Consider the following 20,078-nt stretch of genomic DNA (forward strand, 5'->3'; position numbering starts at 1 on the left):
TGAAACTGTAGATTCTTCGGGTAGTGAACTAAGGTGAACCCGAAAGAGTTTTCGGAAGGAGATCCATGTTTGAACTTTAGAACTAACATAACAACCATCTTTCTAACATTTGCCTATAAAAAGAATATAGGAGATTTGAACCATATTATGCAAAGAAAATGAAAATACAACAAGAAACCACATATTATAGACACGCTGAAGTAAATCAAGTAATTGGACTAAACTAGTTATTCAGCTACAGATAAGGTCGGATTGGTAGGAAATAACATAATTTTATCCGTGACTAGAACAATCCTTGGTCAGACTTTATTACCTCTCAACCAAACTTCATATTACCAGGACAAAGGGTCCTGATAAAGGAGGGTTAAGCCAAAGAAAAAACTAGTTGCATTATAGCCGTGCTGCCGAAGATAAACCTTACTCTTTAAGACAAATAGAACGACGATATTACAAATAGGATATGTTATATATAGTCTCTTTGCAGGAACATATTATAAGTTCCAATACATTGTATTTAGTTAAGAACATTGATGGTACTAACTAATATAAAATCATGGCTGGAATCTAACGAGGATAAGGATCAGTTAATGAAGCCTCATTAACAGATTCCCACTGCCTCAATTCTGGAAGGCTTCTAGTTCTAGTGTCCATAAAAAATGCAGGTTCTGAAAGTATAGAAAGAGTAACAGAATAGCTGTTTAGCATGAGTACAATTGTAGCCATGGTTGGTCTTTTAGCTACATTGTCTTGGACACAAAGTAAACCAATATGAATGCATCTCAAGATTTCATTTCTTGAACTGTTGTATAGTGATGGATCAATAATACTTGCAGCTGTTCCGTTCCTCCAACTTTTCCATGCCTGCAAGTATACATTTACACTATTTAAATTTTAGAAGGGATGTGTTACCTAAATATATATCTAAGAGGAGATGAGTGTAATTTTCTCTACATTTGAATGAAGAACTTATCAGAAACAATGATGAGAAAAGGAAGACTTACAAAGCTCAATAGATCCAACGAATCATCCCCGTGACGAATACCACTGTTCTTCTGGCCACTTATAATCTCAAGAACTAGTACACCAAAACTAAAGACATCGGATTTCACTGAAAATTCTCCATTCATTGCATATTCAGGTGCCATATATCCACTACATGCCGAATACAGACAAGCCTAATTAGTTAAAACCAGAAAAACAGTAAAAACAAATTTTATACATGACTTTACGATAATCATGAAGCTCAAAGTAAATCTAATACTTACTAAGTTCCAACAATTCTATTTGTATTTGCTTGTGTTTGATCTACCAGAAATAGTCTTGCCATGCCAAAGTCGGATATCTTAGCATGCATGTCGCCATCTAAGAGAATATTGCTTGCTTTAAGATCGCGGTGTATAATACGTAGTCGAGAGTCCTCATGAAGATAAAGAACACCTCGAGCAGTACCTTGAATGATTTTGTAGCGTTTTTCCCAATCTAATTGTGTTTTCTTTATTGGATCTACATATACAACAAAGTCACACGCATTTTAGCTATCTTGAAAGTCAGTCTTTATCTTGAAACGTGATTGAATTAATAGAGCAACAATCTAATTATGATGATATTGCAATTATACCAAATATGAAGTTGTCAAGACTTTTGATGGGAACAAACTCGTAGACTAGTAGTCTTTCTCTCCCTTCATCAATAGTAAAACCAAGTAGTCTAACGAGATTTCGGTGTTGAAGTTTGGACATTAAAAGTACTTCATTCTTAAATTCTAGATCTCCTTGGTCAGAATTCATATGGACAACCTTTTGACAGCAATCACTTGTCCATTAGAGAGCCTACCCTGAAAAAACACGACTTATTTGTTATTACCTAAGAAACTTAATGGACCTACTTGTTACAAGCGCAAAACTTAAAGGATCTCTGAATGCATTTGACCATTATTTTAATTTAGCCAAGTTGTATCATGTTTTGAAAAAAAGTAATACACTATTTTAAAAAAATATAATTAACAATAAAAATTTAGTAATGAACGCAACAATATTATCTTGCCTGATAAACAGCTCCAAATCCGCCTTCTCCTAGCTTATTAGAATCATTGAAGTCATTTGTAGCAACTCTAATAGTGTCAAAGTCCAATTGTAATGACTCAACAGTTGTAATTTCATCCTCATCTTCTGAAGTAACTGAGATATAGCCATAATTTGCATAGAAAGGTGAAAATATATCATCTTCAAAACAAAGTGAATGTAAAATTGTAAATCCAAGTTTTGAGGCCTTAAGCTTACTTTTAGTAGTTAAACTCGGCTTCTTCATTCGTAGTCGTAAATAGGTACAGATGATACAGAGAACCAAAACAGCAATAACAATTGGGATTGCTATGATGATTAATAAAATCGTTATTAAGATTAATAAAATACCGAACAATATAAAAACCAGATTAAAAAGAGATACTGTATATGAATAAATTTTTCACAGTATTTATTGTTTAAACTTGTATTGTATATATACAGTTAACAGTTAGATGTCGTGGACCATCCGATCTTAATCATAAAATATGCATTTTGTTTAAACCAAAATTGTCGTGACTGCACGGCTGCATGGAAAAGGCAAATACCTTGAGAGGATGAGGAAGTATGATTGGTGGATGGTGAACTAGGTGGTGGTGGAGGCGGCTGTCTCGGTTGATCTGTAATTTCATAGAACTTATATTTTTCATATCTTAGAGTACAACTTGCTCTAATAACTCTAGCACCAACCTTATCTTCACAACAAGTTGGAAGACGCGCAATAGCTTCATCCAAACATTGATTACAATCCATAGAGCTTACATCAGGTGTACACTGCATAAGACAATATATCTCCTGCAAATTCGGACCTGTTAAGTATCAATAGATGTGATCAGAGGAATGAGGAATCAAAGTAAATGTACATAGTTAGCTTAGTTTTGTAACTAACTTGTAGTACAAGTTATCGTATGGTAGATACACACTAGCTTATGATAGATCCTAATCTAGCCTATATAAGGATTATGATCTTGTATTAGATTCATTCAATTCAATAAGATGATTCTTTCCTTTAATCTTTCCCTCTCTTTTCTATCATAACATGGTATCAACCGCCTTAAGATCCACCGTAACCGTTTTTCCGCTGCCATAACCGTTTTCTGTTAGCTGTTTCCGATCGCCTTCTCCGACGGAATCATGCCTCCTCGCAATGCTACCGATCCCGTTCTCGATAATTCTTCTCCCTACTTCGTTCACCCTGGTGATGGACCGAGTTCCGTTGTTGTTACGCCACTTCTCACCGGTTCCAACTATCAGTCTTGGGCTCGTTCAATGAAACGTGCGCTCGGAGCTAAAATGAAGCTTGAATTCGTTGATGGTTCACTTCCTCAGCCGGAAGATGACTTTGATCCGGCGTTTCGCGCGTGGCATCGTTGCAATCAACTAGTTTCTTCATGGATCTTGAATTCAATTTCACCTTCAATTGCTCAATCGGTTGTTTTTCTTGAAAACGCCATTGACATTTGGAATGATCTTCGCGAACGCTTCTCTCAAGGTGATTTGATTCGCATTTCTGAATTACAGCAAGAAATCCATGCTTTGAAGCAAGAAAATCGTTCAGTTATTGATTTCTACTCTGAACTCAGAGTTCTTTGGGAAGAATTGGAGTTGTATCTTCCTTTTCCTACTTGTACTTGTCGCCAACGATGTGCTTGTGAGGCTATGCGTTCCGCACGCAGGAATCACACTCTCCTTCAAACAATTCGTTTCATTACTGGTTTGAATGATCACTTTTCTACTGTGAAGTCACAGATCCTGCTCCTTGATCCTCTTCCTCCAATTAACAAAGTTTTTCATATGGTGATTCAGCATGAACGCCAAGGTAATTTCACTGAGCCTGATGAATCTAAGATTCTTGTCAATGCAGCTAGGTCCAATAAACCTACTTCTGGCTCCAAGCCTCCTCGTAATTGCACTTTCTGTGGTAAGGATAATCATTTTGTTGAAAACTGCTTCAAGAAGAATGGTGTTCCTCCACATATGAAGAAGTATGCTTCTGCTAATGCTGCAACTGAGGGAGCCTCCTCTGAGCCAATTGCAGCTACTCCTCCTTCAATTTCTCAAGAGCAGTATGATAAGCTAATGTCACTACTTCAGCATTCTAACCTTGCTTCCACTTCTGCATCTGCAAGCTCAGTTAAGGTTGGTTCTTCTATGGTCACTGATCATACATCAGTGATTCACAAAGGTATATCTCATTCCCCTCATAATGCATGTGTTCTTGGCACTTGGATCATTGATTCAGGTGCTAGTCACCACATATGTAGTTCTTTATCTTGGTTTCAATCATATATTGAAATCAATCCTATCAATATTACTCTTCCAAATGGAAATTTTGCTATTGCCAAGCTCTCTGGTACAGTTCAATTTTCACCACAATTTGTCATTACTAATGTTCTATTTGTTCCCAATTTCTCTATTAATTTGATAGCAGTTTCAAAATTGTGCCAATCACCTCATTATATAGTCAATTTTACTAATACACACTGTATCATTCAGGACAAGAAGAATTTGAAGATGATTGGTTCAGCTGATGAACATGATGGATTGTATCATCTGAAGCTTACAGATAAAGTGGCTCATGTGGCATCTATTGATGGTTCTAACCACAAATCTATCCCTAAGTCTGCCCTTTGGCATTTTAGATTAGGACACCCTTCCTACCTTAGACTAGCTAGCTTGCACAATAAGTTTCCCTATGTAACAGCAGATCCAAATGGAATATGTGATGTTTGCCACCTTGCTAAGCACAAGAAACTTCCCTATAATACTAGTTTTAATAAAGCAGCTCATGCTTATGATGTAATTCACTTTGATATTTGGGGTCCTATTTCAATAAAATCTTTTCATCATCATTCTTATTTTCTTACTGCTGTGGATGATTATAGCAGATATACTTGGATTGTTTTAATGAAATCCAAAGCTGAAACAAGGAATCATGTTATAAATTTGATAAAAATGATTCAGACTCAATTTAATCATCAAGTCAAAATAGTAAGGTCAGATAATGGCCCTGAGTTTCTTATGAATGAATTTTATGCTTCTAAAGGAATTTTACACCAAACTAGCTGTGTTGAATCCCCACAGCAGAATGGTAGAGTAGAGAGAAAGCATCAGCACATTTTAAATATTGCTAGAGCTCTATTATACCATTCAAATTTGCCTAAAAATTTTTGGTCATATGCAGTTTTACATGCTACATATATCATAAACAGAATTTCCACCCCTGTTCTTCAAAATAAATCTCCATATGAAATGCTTTATCAATCCTTACCAAATTTGCATGAATTAAAGGTTTTTGGCTCTCTTGCATATGCATCTACTTTAAACATCAACAGATCTAAACTGTCACCAAGAGGCAGAAAATGTGTTTTCTTAGGCTACAAGCAAGGTGTCAAGGGTTCTATTCTCTTTGATCTAGATGGTAAAACCATTTTCATTTCTAGAAATGTCACCCACTTTGATCATATTCTACCATATACTGCCAATAACTCACCCATTCATTGGCATTATCATTCTACTTTTGATTCTACACCTTCAGAAAATCATATACCTGCTGATTCTCCTAATGAATTATCCATAAGGCCATTAACCACACTTCTAACTGACTTCACTACCAATGAAGCCATTCAACCTATTGACATTCCTTCCCCTTCATCACCATCACTTTCACCACAAAACACTTCACCCCCACCTTCACCACCAAATGTTAGACCAGCAAGAGTGAAACATAAGCCAACTCATCTGTCTGATTATGTGTGCAATTCATCAAGTGCTTCACTGCAATCTTCATCTTCAGGTACACTCTATCCTATCTCCTCTTTTCATTCTTTAGATCATTTATCTTCTTCACATAGTGTCTACACTTTGTCTCTCACACAACACACAGAACCACAGACCTATAGTGAGGCTTGTAAATCAGAACACTGGATTCAAGCTATGAATTCTGAGCTAGAGGCCTTGGCTCGTACTGGTACTTGGAAGATTGTTGACTTACCACCCAATGTCAGGCCTATTGGGAGTAAGTGGGTGTACAAAATCAAACATAAGTCTGATGGAACTGTTGAAAGATATAAGGCCAGACTTGTAGCTAAAGGTTACAATCAGATAGAGGGACTGGATTTTTTTGATACTTTCTCACCAGTTGCAAAGCTTACTACTGTCAGGATGTTACTTGCCATAGCATCAATTAAGGGATGGATTGTGCATCAACTTGATGTCAACAATGCTTTCCTGCATGGAGACCTGCAAGAGGATGTGTATATGAAAGTCCCAGATGGTGTTCAGTGTGCTAAGCCTAATCAAGTTTGTAAGTTACTCAAAAGCTTATATGGCTTGAAACAGGCTAGTCGCAAATGGTATGAGAAACTCACATCCTTGTTAGTCAAGGAGGGATATACACAGTCCACATCTGACTATTCTCTATTCACAATCAATCAACAAAGTCACTTTACTGCATTGTTAATATATGTTGATGATGTGATTTTGACTGGTACTGATATACAAGAGATAACTAGAATTAAAACTATCTTGGATAACAATTTCAAAATTAAGGATTTAGGTGTTGTGAAATATTTCCTTGGTTTAGAAGTTGCTCACTCCAAAGAAGGGATAAGTATATCTCAGAGAAAGTATTGCCTGGATTTGCTTCATGATTCTGGTTTGCTTGGATCTAAACCTGCTTCCACACCATTAGATCCATCCATTAAACTGCATCAAGATAATGGTAAGCCATTTGAGGACATAAGTTTGTATAGAAGACTTGTTGGTAAACTGTTGTACCTCACCAACACCAGACCAGATATCACATTTGCTACACAACAGCTGAGCCAATTTCTACATAATCCAACTGTTACTCACTACAAAGCAGCATGTAGGGTTATTAGATATCTCAAGCATAATCCAGGAAGAGGCCTTCTCTTTCACAGAAATTCAGATTTGCAGATACTTGGATACTCAGATGCAGATTGGGCTGGATGCTTAGATACTAGAAGATCCACCAGTGGTTATTGTTTCTTTCTTGGTTCATCTCTTGTGTCATGGAAGGCAAAGAAACAGTCAACCATCTCCAAGTCTTCATCTGAAGCAGAATATAGAGCTCTTTCATCAGCAACTTGTGAATTGACTTGGCTCCTATACTTGTTGAAAGACTTGCAGATAGAATGTATAAAACAGCCAGTTCTATTTTGTGACAATCAAAGTGCATTGCATATAGCTTCAAATCCAGTCTTTCATGAAAGAACTAAGCACATAGAGATAGACTGTCACATTGTTAGGGAAAAGGTGCAAAATGGATTGATGAGATTACTTCCCATAGCAACACAGGACCAACTAGCAGATTTCTTGACAAAGGCTCTACCAGTGCCCAAGTTCAATTATTTCATGTCCAAGCTTGGATTGCTTGATATATATCAAGCTTCAGCTTGTGGGAGGATGTTAAGTATCAATAGATGTGATCAGAGGAATGAGGAATCAAAGTAAATGTACATAGTTAGCTTAGTTTTGTAACTAACTTGTAGTACAAGTTATCGTATGGTAGATACACACTAGCTTATGATAGATCCTAATCTAGCCTATATAAGGATTATGATCTTGTATTAGATTCATTCAATTCAATAAGATGATTCTTTCCTTTAATCTTTCCCTCTCTTTTCTATCATAACAGGACCTGTAACATTCGCGGTAGCAAAATTTTTCATAGAATCACCAGATACAGCTTCATTTTTCACATCATCCAACAATTTTCCCAACACTTTATTATATTCATCAACATCCGTTGCTTTAAATGGACTCCACATAGATGTTCCAGGTGCTGTTTCCATTAGCCCGAATATTGACCTATTTGAGTAACGCAACATGCAGTCGTCAATCCAACCAAGTGCTTCTTTTTTGTTTGGACAGTTTTGTGTTAAAAGGAGTCTTGAATTGTTGAGACATTTACGACAGTTTTGTGGATTAACATCTCCTCTGCATAATCCTATGGCGTATACTTTGTTGGTGTCTACGCCGTAGGTGAAATTGTAGAAACCGTAGGTGATTTCTGTGTTGGAAGTTAGAGTTGTTAAAACTGTGTTGAGATTGTGTTGGTATGTGCTGTTTGTTGTGTAATTGCCTTTATGAATATGACATGATGGAATGAAGTTTGGTTGAGCTATGGTTTCATAACATAGGAATGTGGTTATGAAGATAAAGTGGAAACTACAAGAAATTATAAATTTCATTGTTTGATTTGGCTCTTGGAATGATGGGAACTACCGAGAAAACTAATCTTCTCGATGTAATTGAGATCAATTAAAAGGGTTGATCTATCCCAACAAATATTTTTCCATATGTACCGACCAGAGATCGAATCTAATACCAAATGGTTAAGAAACTCTAGTATGTACCGAGTGTGTCACACTATATTGGTAACTTCGGGCGAATTCTAATATTTATAAACTTTGTTTATAAAAATAAAAAATATAAAAACAAAATACACAAACTTCTATAAATTACAATTATCCTCTCTACCACTAGCGGAGACAGGGGTGGCCCGGCTGGGCCGCGGCCCACCCCAAGAAAAAAAAAAAAAAAAAATTATATAGAGGAATTTACTATTATACCCCTATGATTGAAAATTCTACCTTCCCTCTGTCACTATGTTGTTGCGTGTTGGTGTTGTGTTGCGTACGAACAACACAAAAACCCTTTTCCTCTAAGACTTCATCGAATCACCATCGCTCTCAACTCAAGTCTCAATCGTCTCGCTTCGTGCTTTCCCCTCCGAAACGCGATAAACTCCTTTCCCTCTAGGATCTAAGACGGAGACGGTCACCGGCGGCAACGGCGACTCATCAGTTCTTCGTTACCTCCGCGAACGACAACGTTACTCTGTTTTTCTTAAAGGTATTGTTACTTTGTTGATTTTGAATGAGTGATTTTGACTTGAATGAATGATTTTGTTGATTTTGAATGAATGATTTTGACTTGAATGAATGATTTTGAATGTTTTGAATGAATGATTTTGTTGTGTGTTGACTGTTGAGAGTGTTGTGTTTGCAAATTGCAATTTCCTCCGCTACTGTGTGTTTGTGTTGTGGTTCTTGGTTATAACTTGCCTTGCATTAGGAATTAGGATTTAGGATAGAGCTTGTTTGATTACTGATTTGTTTGTTGCTGTTTTTGAATGTTTTTTTTTTTTGAATGAAAAACAAGATGGTATTTATATAATAAATAGTGATTTTTTTTTTTTTACTAAAACAAAAGTGATTTGTTTGATTACTGATTTGTTTGTGATTTTTTTTTTATTGTGATTGTATTTTTTTGTTGCTAAATATGGATTAGTTGATTGATTTGTTGTTGATTTCTTTAAAACAGAAAAATAAAGATGAAGAATACAAAAATTAATCAATTTTTTAAGAGGAAAACTTGTGAGAATGCTTCTACATCCGAACATGTTAAAGTTTCACGAATTGAAGTTCCAACAATTGAAGAAGTGATAACTTCTACGCCTCAACCGATTCCAGTTCCAACAATTGAAGAAGTGATAACTTCTACGCCGGTTCAAGTTTCAAGAATTGAAGAAGTGACAACTTCTATGCCTCAACGAGTTGAAGTTGTAGATGATTTTTTGAATTCTTTAGAACGTGATCCTGGAAAGCGTTCCCCAATATGGTCATATTCACCAAATCATATCGATCAAATACGGAGAGCTTATTTGAAATGGGGTTCATATCGAATCCTTTTAGAAGAATATCCTTTGTCCGGTAAAGAGAATCATCTAAGACGGTTTCAACACACTTGGTTCGACATCTTTCCTTTTTGGCTAGAATATTCACCTTCAAAGGATGCCGCATATTGCTTACCATGTTATCTTTTTAGCAAAGAACCAAGTGTCTTTATTACTACAGGTTTTAAAGGTTGGAAAAGAGTGAGAGATGGAAAGAAATGTGCTTTTCTTAAGCATATAGGGAAAGATCCTTGCTCGTCACACAACAATGCAATGAAAGCTTGTCAAGAGACATGATGAGTTACAAGAAGCCCAACTATTAGAAATTGAGCATTTGTTGGAGATTGATGAGATCATTACCGGTAAAGGTGAAAATCAAATTGGTACTTTGTCAAGAGCTGCGACTACTCGTTGGGGATCACATTTCAGGTCTATTTGCAGCTTGATGAATATGTATGAAGCAACTTGCCGTGTTTTAAAAACATTATCAAAAGAAGGACTAAGTTATATTACACGCGGGGAAGGTAATAGTGGTTACAATTACTTGAAGGAATTCGGTTTCATACTGATCTTGCATTTGATGAAAGAAATTATGGGGATAACAGATGTGCTTTGTCAAGCTTTGCAATCACAATCTCAAGATGTGGTTAATGCTATGAATTTAGTTCGTGCAACAAAAACTCTTATTCAAGAACTGAGAGAAGATGGTTGGGATAAATTGTATACTAATGTGACGTCTTATTGTGTAAGACATGATATTGAGATTCCGGATCTTAAGTGTACTCATTCAGCAACAAGATTAGGACGCTCTCGTCTTGAAGAGAATCAGGTCACAGTAGAGCATTACTTTAAAGTTGAGATATTTTTTGCTATCATTGACCAACAATTACAAGAGTTGAATAGCAGATTTAGTGAGGAAGTAATGGAGTTGTTAACTCTAAGTTGTGCTTTGAATCCCAAAGGTAATTATAAAGCTTTTAACATTGATACTATATGCACTCTAGTTGAAAAATATTATCCTATGGATTTCAATGAGCAAGAGAAGATTACTTTGCAATTTCAACTTCGGCAATTTCTCGTTGTTGCTCGCCAATCAAAAGACTTGAACAATTTATCAACTATTCAAGAGTTATGTTCATGTTTGGTTGCAACTGATAGGGCGACAATCTACTACTTGATTGATAGATTACTCCGTCTTATCATGACTCTTCCAGTTTCTACGGCTACAACCGAGAGATGTTTTTCAGCAATGAAAATTATTAAGACTAGGTTGCGAAACAAGATGGAGGGTCGGTTTCTAGCCGATAGCATGACTGTTTACATTGAAAGGGAAATCGGTGCAAGTATTAGTTCAGATCTTATAATTGATGATTTCAAGGCACTTGGTACGCGTAGATTATTATTTTAAGGTATGTAGTTAAATTTACATATGATCAACTTTTTGTATGCACTATAAGTTTCATAATTAATATATAAATATATTGTAGTTTATTTTAGTGGCCCACCCGAGTTCTTATTCCTGGCTCCGCCACTGCTCTCTACATCTCTATCTCTATGTGTAATCAAACTTTGAAAATCATCAACAAACTGATGAATATCGTGATAAAAATTTCAAATAACACTAATGTACAGACTAATTTCTATATTGTTAGAATTACTATTTTATTTTAACTACTTATTAAATCATAAGAGTATTGTACTAAAAAAAAAAAATCATAAGATCAAATTTTTTTATAATTTTTTTTTTAACAACAATTTTTTTTATAATTTTTTTTAATGTATACAACCATTTAAATTAAGAGTTTAACATGTATACACCGATGTAAATAGTTTTACACGGTCATGTATCTGTATGAATCATCAATATCAATATCATCCATATTATTCCAATTCCTTCCCAATATCTCCCAAAGAAAATTCACAATTGGATCTGAAATTGACGGGTTAGTGTGAGCTTATTCATGTAATTATGCACCCTTTGAATAGGAACCTGTTTCATGTAACAAGAAGCCTTCAATCTACCATGTTATACAATTACTTTCAAGATATACATGTGATTCGATAGAATACAAAATAATTATTAGATGCTATTATAAAATTATATATTTTCCACTGTCTAAATATATAATAAGTGAGAATGAATTTATTTGTCAATAAATCATTAAAAATAAAATTCACTAGTTGATACCCTGTCTAATGGGGTAAACTAAACTATAGACAGGCTAGTTCGCGCAAAAAAAATAAGTATAGCTATTTTTTTTCTGAACCAAAACAAATAATTAAAGCTTGTGGAAAAAATAAGACGCTGCGAAGTTTCTGTCTGTCAGAGAACTTGTGGATACATGAGGTGGATTTTTCCCTTTCAAATCGAATTTTCTCTCATAAACAAGAAGAAGAAATTGAATCACTGACCATATACTTAAGGGGATTAAGACCCTTACTACTTGAACCAATTAATTATCATTGAAGACTTTTTTTTTTTTTGGTACATTCGTTGAAGACTAATTTTAAATGGCATGAGTATGACCAAGTCGTTTATTTTATCCCCGTAACATATGTTGCTGAGAGTTGATTGAGGTTTTGGACCCCAGTAGAGGAATGAACAGAGAAGCAATAAGTGGGCCGATTTCTAATGTAACAATCACCTTTTTAGGGAGAACTTTTCTCTCCCGACCCCTCATTTCTTTTCTACCCCTCAAAAATCTCATTTTGCCCTTTGCGGTATGAAAATTTTTTGCCAACAAACTTCGGTCTATATAAATCGAAGTTTTTAAACATGGAAAAAAAATTCGGTTTATATAAACCGAAATAACATATACCCCCCAAAAAGAAGGAAATTTTATGTGAAAATTCTTGTAGAGCTACCTGTGGTAAATTTAGCATATCTCTCTGAATATAGGTCGTATGCTAATGATTTTTAATTCAGTGTAAAGAAGACAAAATTTACTACAAGATTGACACCGGAATTATTAAATTTCATTAATTATAGTATGAGAGAATCTACCTACAAGTTTGAGAAAAATTTCTATAAAATGTTGTAGAGATACCTGTGGTAAATTTATCATAGCTCTCTGAATATACGTCGTATGCTAATGATTTTTAATCCAGTGTAAAGAAGACAAAAGTTACTACAAGATTGACACCGGAATTGTTAAATTTCATTAAGCATAGTATGAGAAAATCTACCTACAAGTTTGCGAAAAGTTTCTGCAAAATATTGTAGAGATACCTGTGGTAAATTTATCATAACTCTCTGAATATAAGTCGTATGCTAATGATTTTTAATCCAGTGTAAAGAAGACAAAATTTAGTACAATATTGACACCGGAATTGTTAAATTTCATTAAGTATAGAATGATAGAATCTACCTACAAGTTTGAGAAAAGTTTATGCTCTGTTTCTATACCAGTACCCATTATTTGGTCAAACTGAACTCATTGGATAGTTAACCCTCAAAACAAAAATTATAGGCTTAATTAGTAAAATGGTCCCTTAAAGACATTTTTGGTTTCATATTGGTCCCTTAAAGAAAAAAAGGTCCAAATAGGTCCCTTAAAGAAAAAAAAGTCCGAATAGGTCCCTTAAAGACATCTCCATTAATCAGTTTGGTCCTATTTAGACCTCTTTTTAGGGACCAAATTGATTAACGGAGATGTCTTTAAGGGACCTATTCGGACTTTTTTTTCTTTAAGGGACCTATTTGGACCTTTTTTTCTTTAAGGGACCAATCTGAAACTAAAAATGTCTTTAAGGGACCATTTTACTAATTAAACCAAAATTATATTTGTATTCTTGACACCCTAATCTTTCCAACGAGTGGTCGTTTACTCAAATCGGACATCGTTTAGTATTTCAAATAAATTGTGAAAGTTGAGGGTCTAATGCAGAATTTATGCAGGAAAGCTGAAAAAAAATATGGAACACAATATTTCGGTTTATATAAACCGAAAGTTTTTAGCATGACAAAAAAAGAAATGAGGGGGGTCGGGAGAGAAACCATCTTTTAGGGATGATGTTTTCTCGAGATATTGTTGTGTGGTCATTGGACCAACACATCATTTTTGGTCCCAACCAATTAAAAAGGTACACATAGAATAACATGTTCAAGTCTATATATTTTTTTAAAAAAAAAAATCTTTATTTACTTGAAAGAGAGAAAGATGTTTCTCATCAAATCCAGATAAACCGCAACCCAGATCCACCGTCCAGGCGGAAACACAACAACACTTTCCAAAATCACTGTCTGCACTATCTTTTTCTGATCTGAAGATGTTTCTCGCCGTGACAATTTTTTCTTGCAAATCATAAAGACAAAACGTTGTTTTTCCTTCCTGATTAAATAGAGCTTGGTTCTTAGAAATTCTTAGAAACTTTTGCAAGAAGTGATAAAAAGTTTTTCACCTTTGAGTGGACTAATGGTTTCCATACTCAAATTGAATTGTTTGTCACGTTTTTTCATCAAATAGAATTGGTTTATCACTTATTATATTGGTGTTAAACAAATTATTAGATAGTTTTGAAGTACAGTACAATGTGTTACTTTCTATTTTCTTACATTGTTAATGCTTCATATTCAATTGGTTGAAGAATTCCATTAAAAAACAAAAAAACAAAAAAAAGAGGTTGAAGAAGATGGAAGTTGTGAATAAAAACAAACACTGAGAAAATGGAACTGTATACGTTCTCTCTCTTTGCTTTTCATTGGCCATTTTCTCTCACCTAATATGAGTTGTCAAGTTTTGGTTGGTTGACCAAATGTCATTTTTTGGTCACGAGACCATGGAAGATTTTTTGGTCACGAGACCATGAATCTTTTATCCCCTTGAATTTCCAATTTTGTCCTTGAAAAAACTTCAGTTCGTAGAAATCGAAGTTTTTTTTTGCCTTGAAAATAAATTTCAGTTTCTAAAAACCGAAATTTACTCTGAATTTGCACTAGTAAAAATTCGGTTTCTGCGAACCGAATTTTTTTTGCAAGGGCAAAATTTGAATATTGAAAGGTATAAAAGATTCACAGGAGGTGTGGAGAGAAAACATCTTTAGGGATGACAATGACAGTTGAAAACTTCTCATTTTAACCCTACATAAAGTTTCCCAAATTTCTTCTGCTTAAAACTAGCAGTTTTGTATGTTTTTGGTTCCTATAGTTTCATAGAATTTTCATTTTAGTCCTTGAAGTTTGCTTTCACACTTTTTAGTCCCTGAAGTTAGGGGTGTCAAAAAAATCCATTTATCTATTATCCATCTAATCCATTCACTAATGGATTCATCCAATCCATCCATAAGTAAAAAAATTAGTTAATGGATTGGATTAAATCCATCCATTTAGTTAATTAATTGATTGGATTCATCCACCTTAATTTTAAAATCCAATGGATCACTAATTATGCTAATTTTAAATCCAATGGAATTTGGTTTATTTTAAAAAAAATATATTATTTAAAAAATGATTAACTTTTAAAATAATTTATTTGTTTAAAATAAAATACTGATTTTAATTATTAAAAAAAAAATCAGAATTTTTTCTTATAAAAAAAAACCAAAAAACAGATTTTTTTTTTTTTTTTGGTCAGGTAGCCTAGTGGCTTGAAATTCCACCTTTAAAGATGGATAAGTGGAGTGTCCAGGGTTCGAACCCTGGCTCCTGCATATAAAATGCTGATGTCCCAACCAATTGAGCTAAGCTCATGGGGACCAAAAAACAGATTTTTTAATATAAGAAAACTGGTTTTTTAAAAATTTTAAAACAAAATAATAATTGAAATATTATATTTATTAAATTAAATAAAAAAGAGAGGTGGAAGGTGGTGGCCGGCCGCCGGAGCACCACCACCAACCGATGCATCGTTCACCAGAGCTCCGCCGACCGCCACCGTGAGATTGCCGGAAAATCTGCACATGCCGCCTGGACCGTCGTGCCGGCGCCGGAGGTCCGGCGTTGACCGGCAGCCACCACCACCTTAAATTATTATTTATTAAATAAACAAAAAAAGGGGAAAAAAAGATTTGGGCTTACCTAAATAATGTTTGGGCTTAGTCTTTGGGTTGTTTTACTTTTTACACCCTTTTATTAAAGATGAAAAAAAATTGTTTTTAAAATATGAAATAATCTATTTAATTAATAAATAAATATGCTATTAAAAAATAAAAATAATTTAGTAGATGGATCGGATGGATATCCATCCATTAAAATACCATAATGGATGGATTTGATTGGATTTTATCTCTAATGGATGGATTGGATTAGATTTTTTTCAATGAGTTTTAATGGAGAAGTTTTCTCTCCCGACCCCCCTCATTTCTTTTATACCCCCTGAATTTCCGTTTTTACCCTTGGGGGGTACTGCGGTTTATAAAAACCGAAGTCTTTTGACATGTTGAAACATTTCGGTAACTGCGAACCGAACGTGGTGTTGACATCGTTCGGTAACTGCGAACCGAATGTAGGGTTGCTTCGGTTGATATTAACCGTAGGGTTGCTTCGGTTGATATTAACCGAAGTTGTCTTACATATGAACAATTTCAGTAAGTTCGTTTTATTTTGAAAAACAAACCACAAAACTCCTCTCTTCCTTTCTTCTACACATTTGCGGCCAACTTCAACATCCAACTTCAAATCACATTTCATCAAGTAAGTTTCTTTCCTTTATTTGTCATTCTATGCATTCCTCATCACCATGACATTTCAAATTCATTTTTTGTTCTTCCCTATAAAAATTCCAAAATTTCAATATCTGATTATTGAGTTAAATTGTTGATTATGTTGTTTGAATCGTTGATTATTGGTTAGTTGTTAGATTGGTTACATACTAGCATGAATGAATGTTGCTAATTGAGTTAAATGTGAATATGAAGCTAATTGAGTTATAGTGTACTCTAAGTGTTTGTCAAAATGTACGAGTGAATATGAATGCATGTTTCCATTTGAATTATGTTTCCATTGTTGCAAGAATCATGTGTTCGATTGAATTATAAGTATGAATTTATCATAGATTAATTGTTTGTATTGATTGTGAATTTATTTATCTATGTATAGATATGGAAGAAAATCTACCTAGGGGTAGGCATGGAAAGGCAATCAATGCACATGCTTCCGCTTGTAGATAGCTTGCTGCAAATCATCCGTCCAAACGAGGTCGTCGCAAAGGACCAACTCCGGGGCAAGGTACACATGATGCCGAGGCGGGTGGGTCGCATACACGTGGACGGACACGTCTAGGACAATCATTGGTGGTGCAAGATGAATTTGATGTCGACCAATTTTTAAATGCGTATTTTGATTATGATGATCTTGGATCACCACAAGTCTCACCACAAGTCTCACCGCAACACTCACCGCAAGATGAACCGCAAGACCCACCGCAACAACCACCTCGACAACAACGGCGCAAACCAGTACGCCGAAAACCACCAAAGTGTTCACGTAATGATGATGAAGTAGGTTTTGGAGGAGGACCGACGGATTTGTCCTTGTTAACGGAGTACGATAAGCATATGGCTATTCCGATATGGTATGCAGACCCAAATGACAAAGAGGTAAACCAATTTAAAATACGACGATTATTTTATTAAAAATGTTGTGATTACGTTAGCTCGATAATTTTTTGTGTTATTGGAATTTTTCAGATTTTAGCGGTAAATTTACGTTGCATCGCCAGCGGAAAAAAAGTTATTAATATACAAAAACCGTCCCGCCGCACGGACAGGTGGTTTTGGGATGTGGTTGAAGCATCGGGTTTGGAGCCGCTTACCCGGACTAATTTTAGCGTGCTTGACTACGGGCTCCTCTGGGCATTTGTTGAAAGATGGCATACGGAGACGAGTTCATTCCACATTCCATTGGGTAAGCTGGCCATCACATTGGACGATGTCCAGTGTCTGCTGCATATTCCGATCGAGGGAAAGTTTCTGAACCATGGCAAAATGTCAAGGGATGAAGCGGCTGACATGGTTAATTCATTTCTAGGAGTTGATCGGAATGTTGTTATGGGTCATTTTGCCAAAATGAACGGGCTCCATCTGAAGCATTCTGACGTGGAGGATATCTATAGTGTTAACCACGGATTAGCTGATAAAGTTGTTGCTGAAGGTAAGTCGGCGCATGAGATTAAGCTGTATAGGGACAGGTCCATACGGGCTTTCTTGCTATTTTTGGTCTGTTGTACCATATTTAGCAACAAAAGCAGTTACTACGTGGACGTAGTATACCTGCAGTATTTTCAGGATTTGTCGGTTGTCCGTGAATGGAATTGGGGTGCTGCTGCTCTGGTTCATTTGCAACATTATCTGGATGATGCGTGTTTGGTGACAGTGAATCAGATGGCTGGGTACATGTCTTTGCTTCAGGTAACATAAACGTGCGCTTACGAAAATTATTCAACATGTATGATATGTAATGTCCGTCAATATAATGAAACTTGTTTGTCATGCTTTCAGGGCTGGATAATTTCTCATTTTCCGGGACTTAGTGTGTGGGCGCAGGATCCTATCTATTCTGAGGGCATGCCTCGAAATGCAAAGTTTGTTCCCGGAGCTGGACATAGGGAACCAAGTAGCTATAGAAACAGTTTGGATAATATTCAGACGTACGGCTGCGTATTCAGTCCATATGATGATCACCGACACGTCCGCCCTTTGATAAATTCATGCTGGTTTTCTGGATGGTTGAGATGTGGTAATTTGAAAGCAAAGCACTTGCCTGAACGCGTGCTTAGACAATTTAAACATGTCCAAGGCATTCCAAGAAAACCGGATTTGTCTGCGACTCCGGGGATGAGCCTATGTGAGATTGATCGCGTTTTTATGGAGGAGTTGGATTTGAGGATGATTGCTGAAGAGATGAGGGGTCAGGCTGTGGTTAGCGCATGGGACCATGAACCTGGATACATGACATGGTTTTACAAAGTGTCACATCCAGTTATGCGACCCGTACAAGCTCCGGCGTCACCACCAAGGCCACCTAACTTAGAGGTGTTGATAGAGGCCGCGGAAGCAAGGAATGACCCTAATATGCTTCAGGTATGCCGTGGTGTTAGGGATGAGGTGGAGAGGTCACTTCGCGAAGGTGAGGCGGTGGAAGGAACTCCTGTTCATGGTACTTTGCGGAGGATTTTGAATTTGCTTAACCCTGTTTTGACGTGTCGGCGACTTAAGCGGGGTAGAGGGAGACGATACAACACTCGAGAGTAGGCTTAGCTAATATTGTAACTCAGTTGTTGTTTAATGTAATTTTATTATTTAAATTTGTCGAATTTGGATGTAGTTTGATTTCAACAATTTGGTGTATTTGACTACGTTTAATTATCCGTTACCTTTTTTTAATTTCCGTTAATGTGATGTGTCTAATACTCAGCTATGTTATGATATTTTATGACGTTACATAAATGTGCAAGACCCAAAAAAAAATAAAAATTATGCAATTCATTTCGGTATCCATTTACCGATATATGGGTATATATCGATATATGGGTACATATAGGGTTTAAGACGTTGAAGGATTTGTATATCGATAATTTGAGGGATGCCTTGAAAGCTGAAAGGTTAAAGAAGCCTGCTGAAGATGTTGAATTCCTCAGGGAATGCACCATTAGATGCTATCTGCTATACTTGATCGGTGCAACCATTTTCACCAACAAAAGTATGCAGTACGTGGACGTCATTTTTCTTACCTACTTGCGAGACCTCAGTTTAGTTAACACATGGAATTGGGGTGCTTCTGGGCTGGCATATCTGTACAACTACTTGGATGCTGCAAGCCGCCCGAGATGTGGAAATCATGGTGGTTATAATTGTCTATTTCAGGTATATATACAAACTCAAAATGCGTTTTGCCTTTTAACTGAATATCGGTTGTTATAATTAAATATTTTACTTACCCATATCATGTGTTTTCAATAGGCCTGGATTATGGCGCATTTCAAAACTTTTGGTGGACGTTTTGTTGATCCAAAATACATCCACGACAATCCCTATGCGGCAAGATTTTTGCCTTTAAAAGGACCAAAATTTCCATGGGAGCATAGGTCCGCATTGGATACAATGCGCATGGATGAAGTGGTGTTTTGCCCATATGAGGAGCACCGGCAAACTAGACCCTTTCAAGATATCAGTTGGTACACTGGTTGGATTATGTGTGGAAGTGCTATTATCAATCCACACTTGCCAGAGCGTGTCCTCCGACAATTCGGACATGTCCAGTCTATCCCTAAGCACCCTGATGTATCTGCAAAGGCTGGTATGAATCGGTTTACGATTGCTGATGCATTTGCTTCCTACCTGACTGCCAACTATGTGACAGAGGAGATGCGAGGACC

The 20,078-nt window shown here is 35.9% G+C and overlaps 1 protein-coding gene and 1 pseudogene across 1 annotated transcript; one reads left to right on the forward strand and one right to left on the reverse strand.

The window, feature by feature from the left end:
• Positions 1–447: 447 nt before the first annotated feature.
• On the reverse strand, positions 448–8,278 carry LOC123920201 (annotated as a pseudogene).
• A 23-nt stretch (positions 8,279–8,301) lies between these two features.
• On the forward strand, positions 8,302–11,262 carry LOC123922410. The gene is made up of 3 exons (XM_045975129.1): positions 8,302–8,334; positions 9,457–9,966; positions 10,046–11,262. Exons 1-3 carry the CDS (start codon positions 8,302–8,304, stop codon positions 11,171–11,173), a joined length of 1,671 nt encoding a protein of 556 aa, XP_045831085.1. The 3' UTR covers positions 11,174–11,262.
• The last annotated feature ends 8,816 nt before the right edge of the window (positions 11,263–20,078 follow it).

The sequence above is a fragment of the Trifolium pratense genome, linkage group LG4, assembly GCF_020283565.1.
Source record: "Trifolium pratense cultivar HEN17-A07 linkage group LG4, ARS_RC_1.1, whole genome shotgun sequence".
In the NCBI taxonomy this organism is placed as follows: Eukaryota; Viridiplantae; Streptophyta; class Magnoliopsida; order Fabales; family Fabaceae; genus Trifolium; species Trifolium pratense.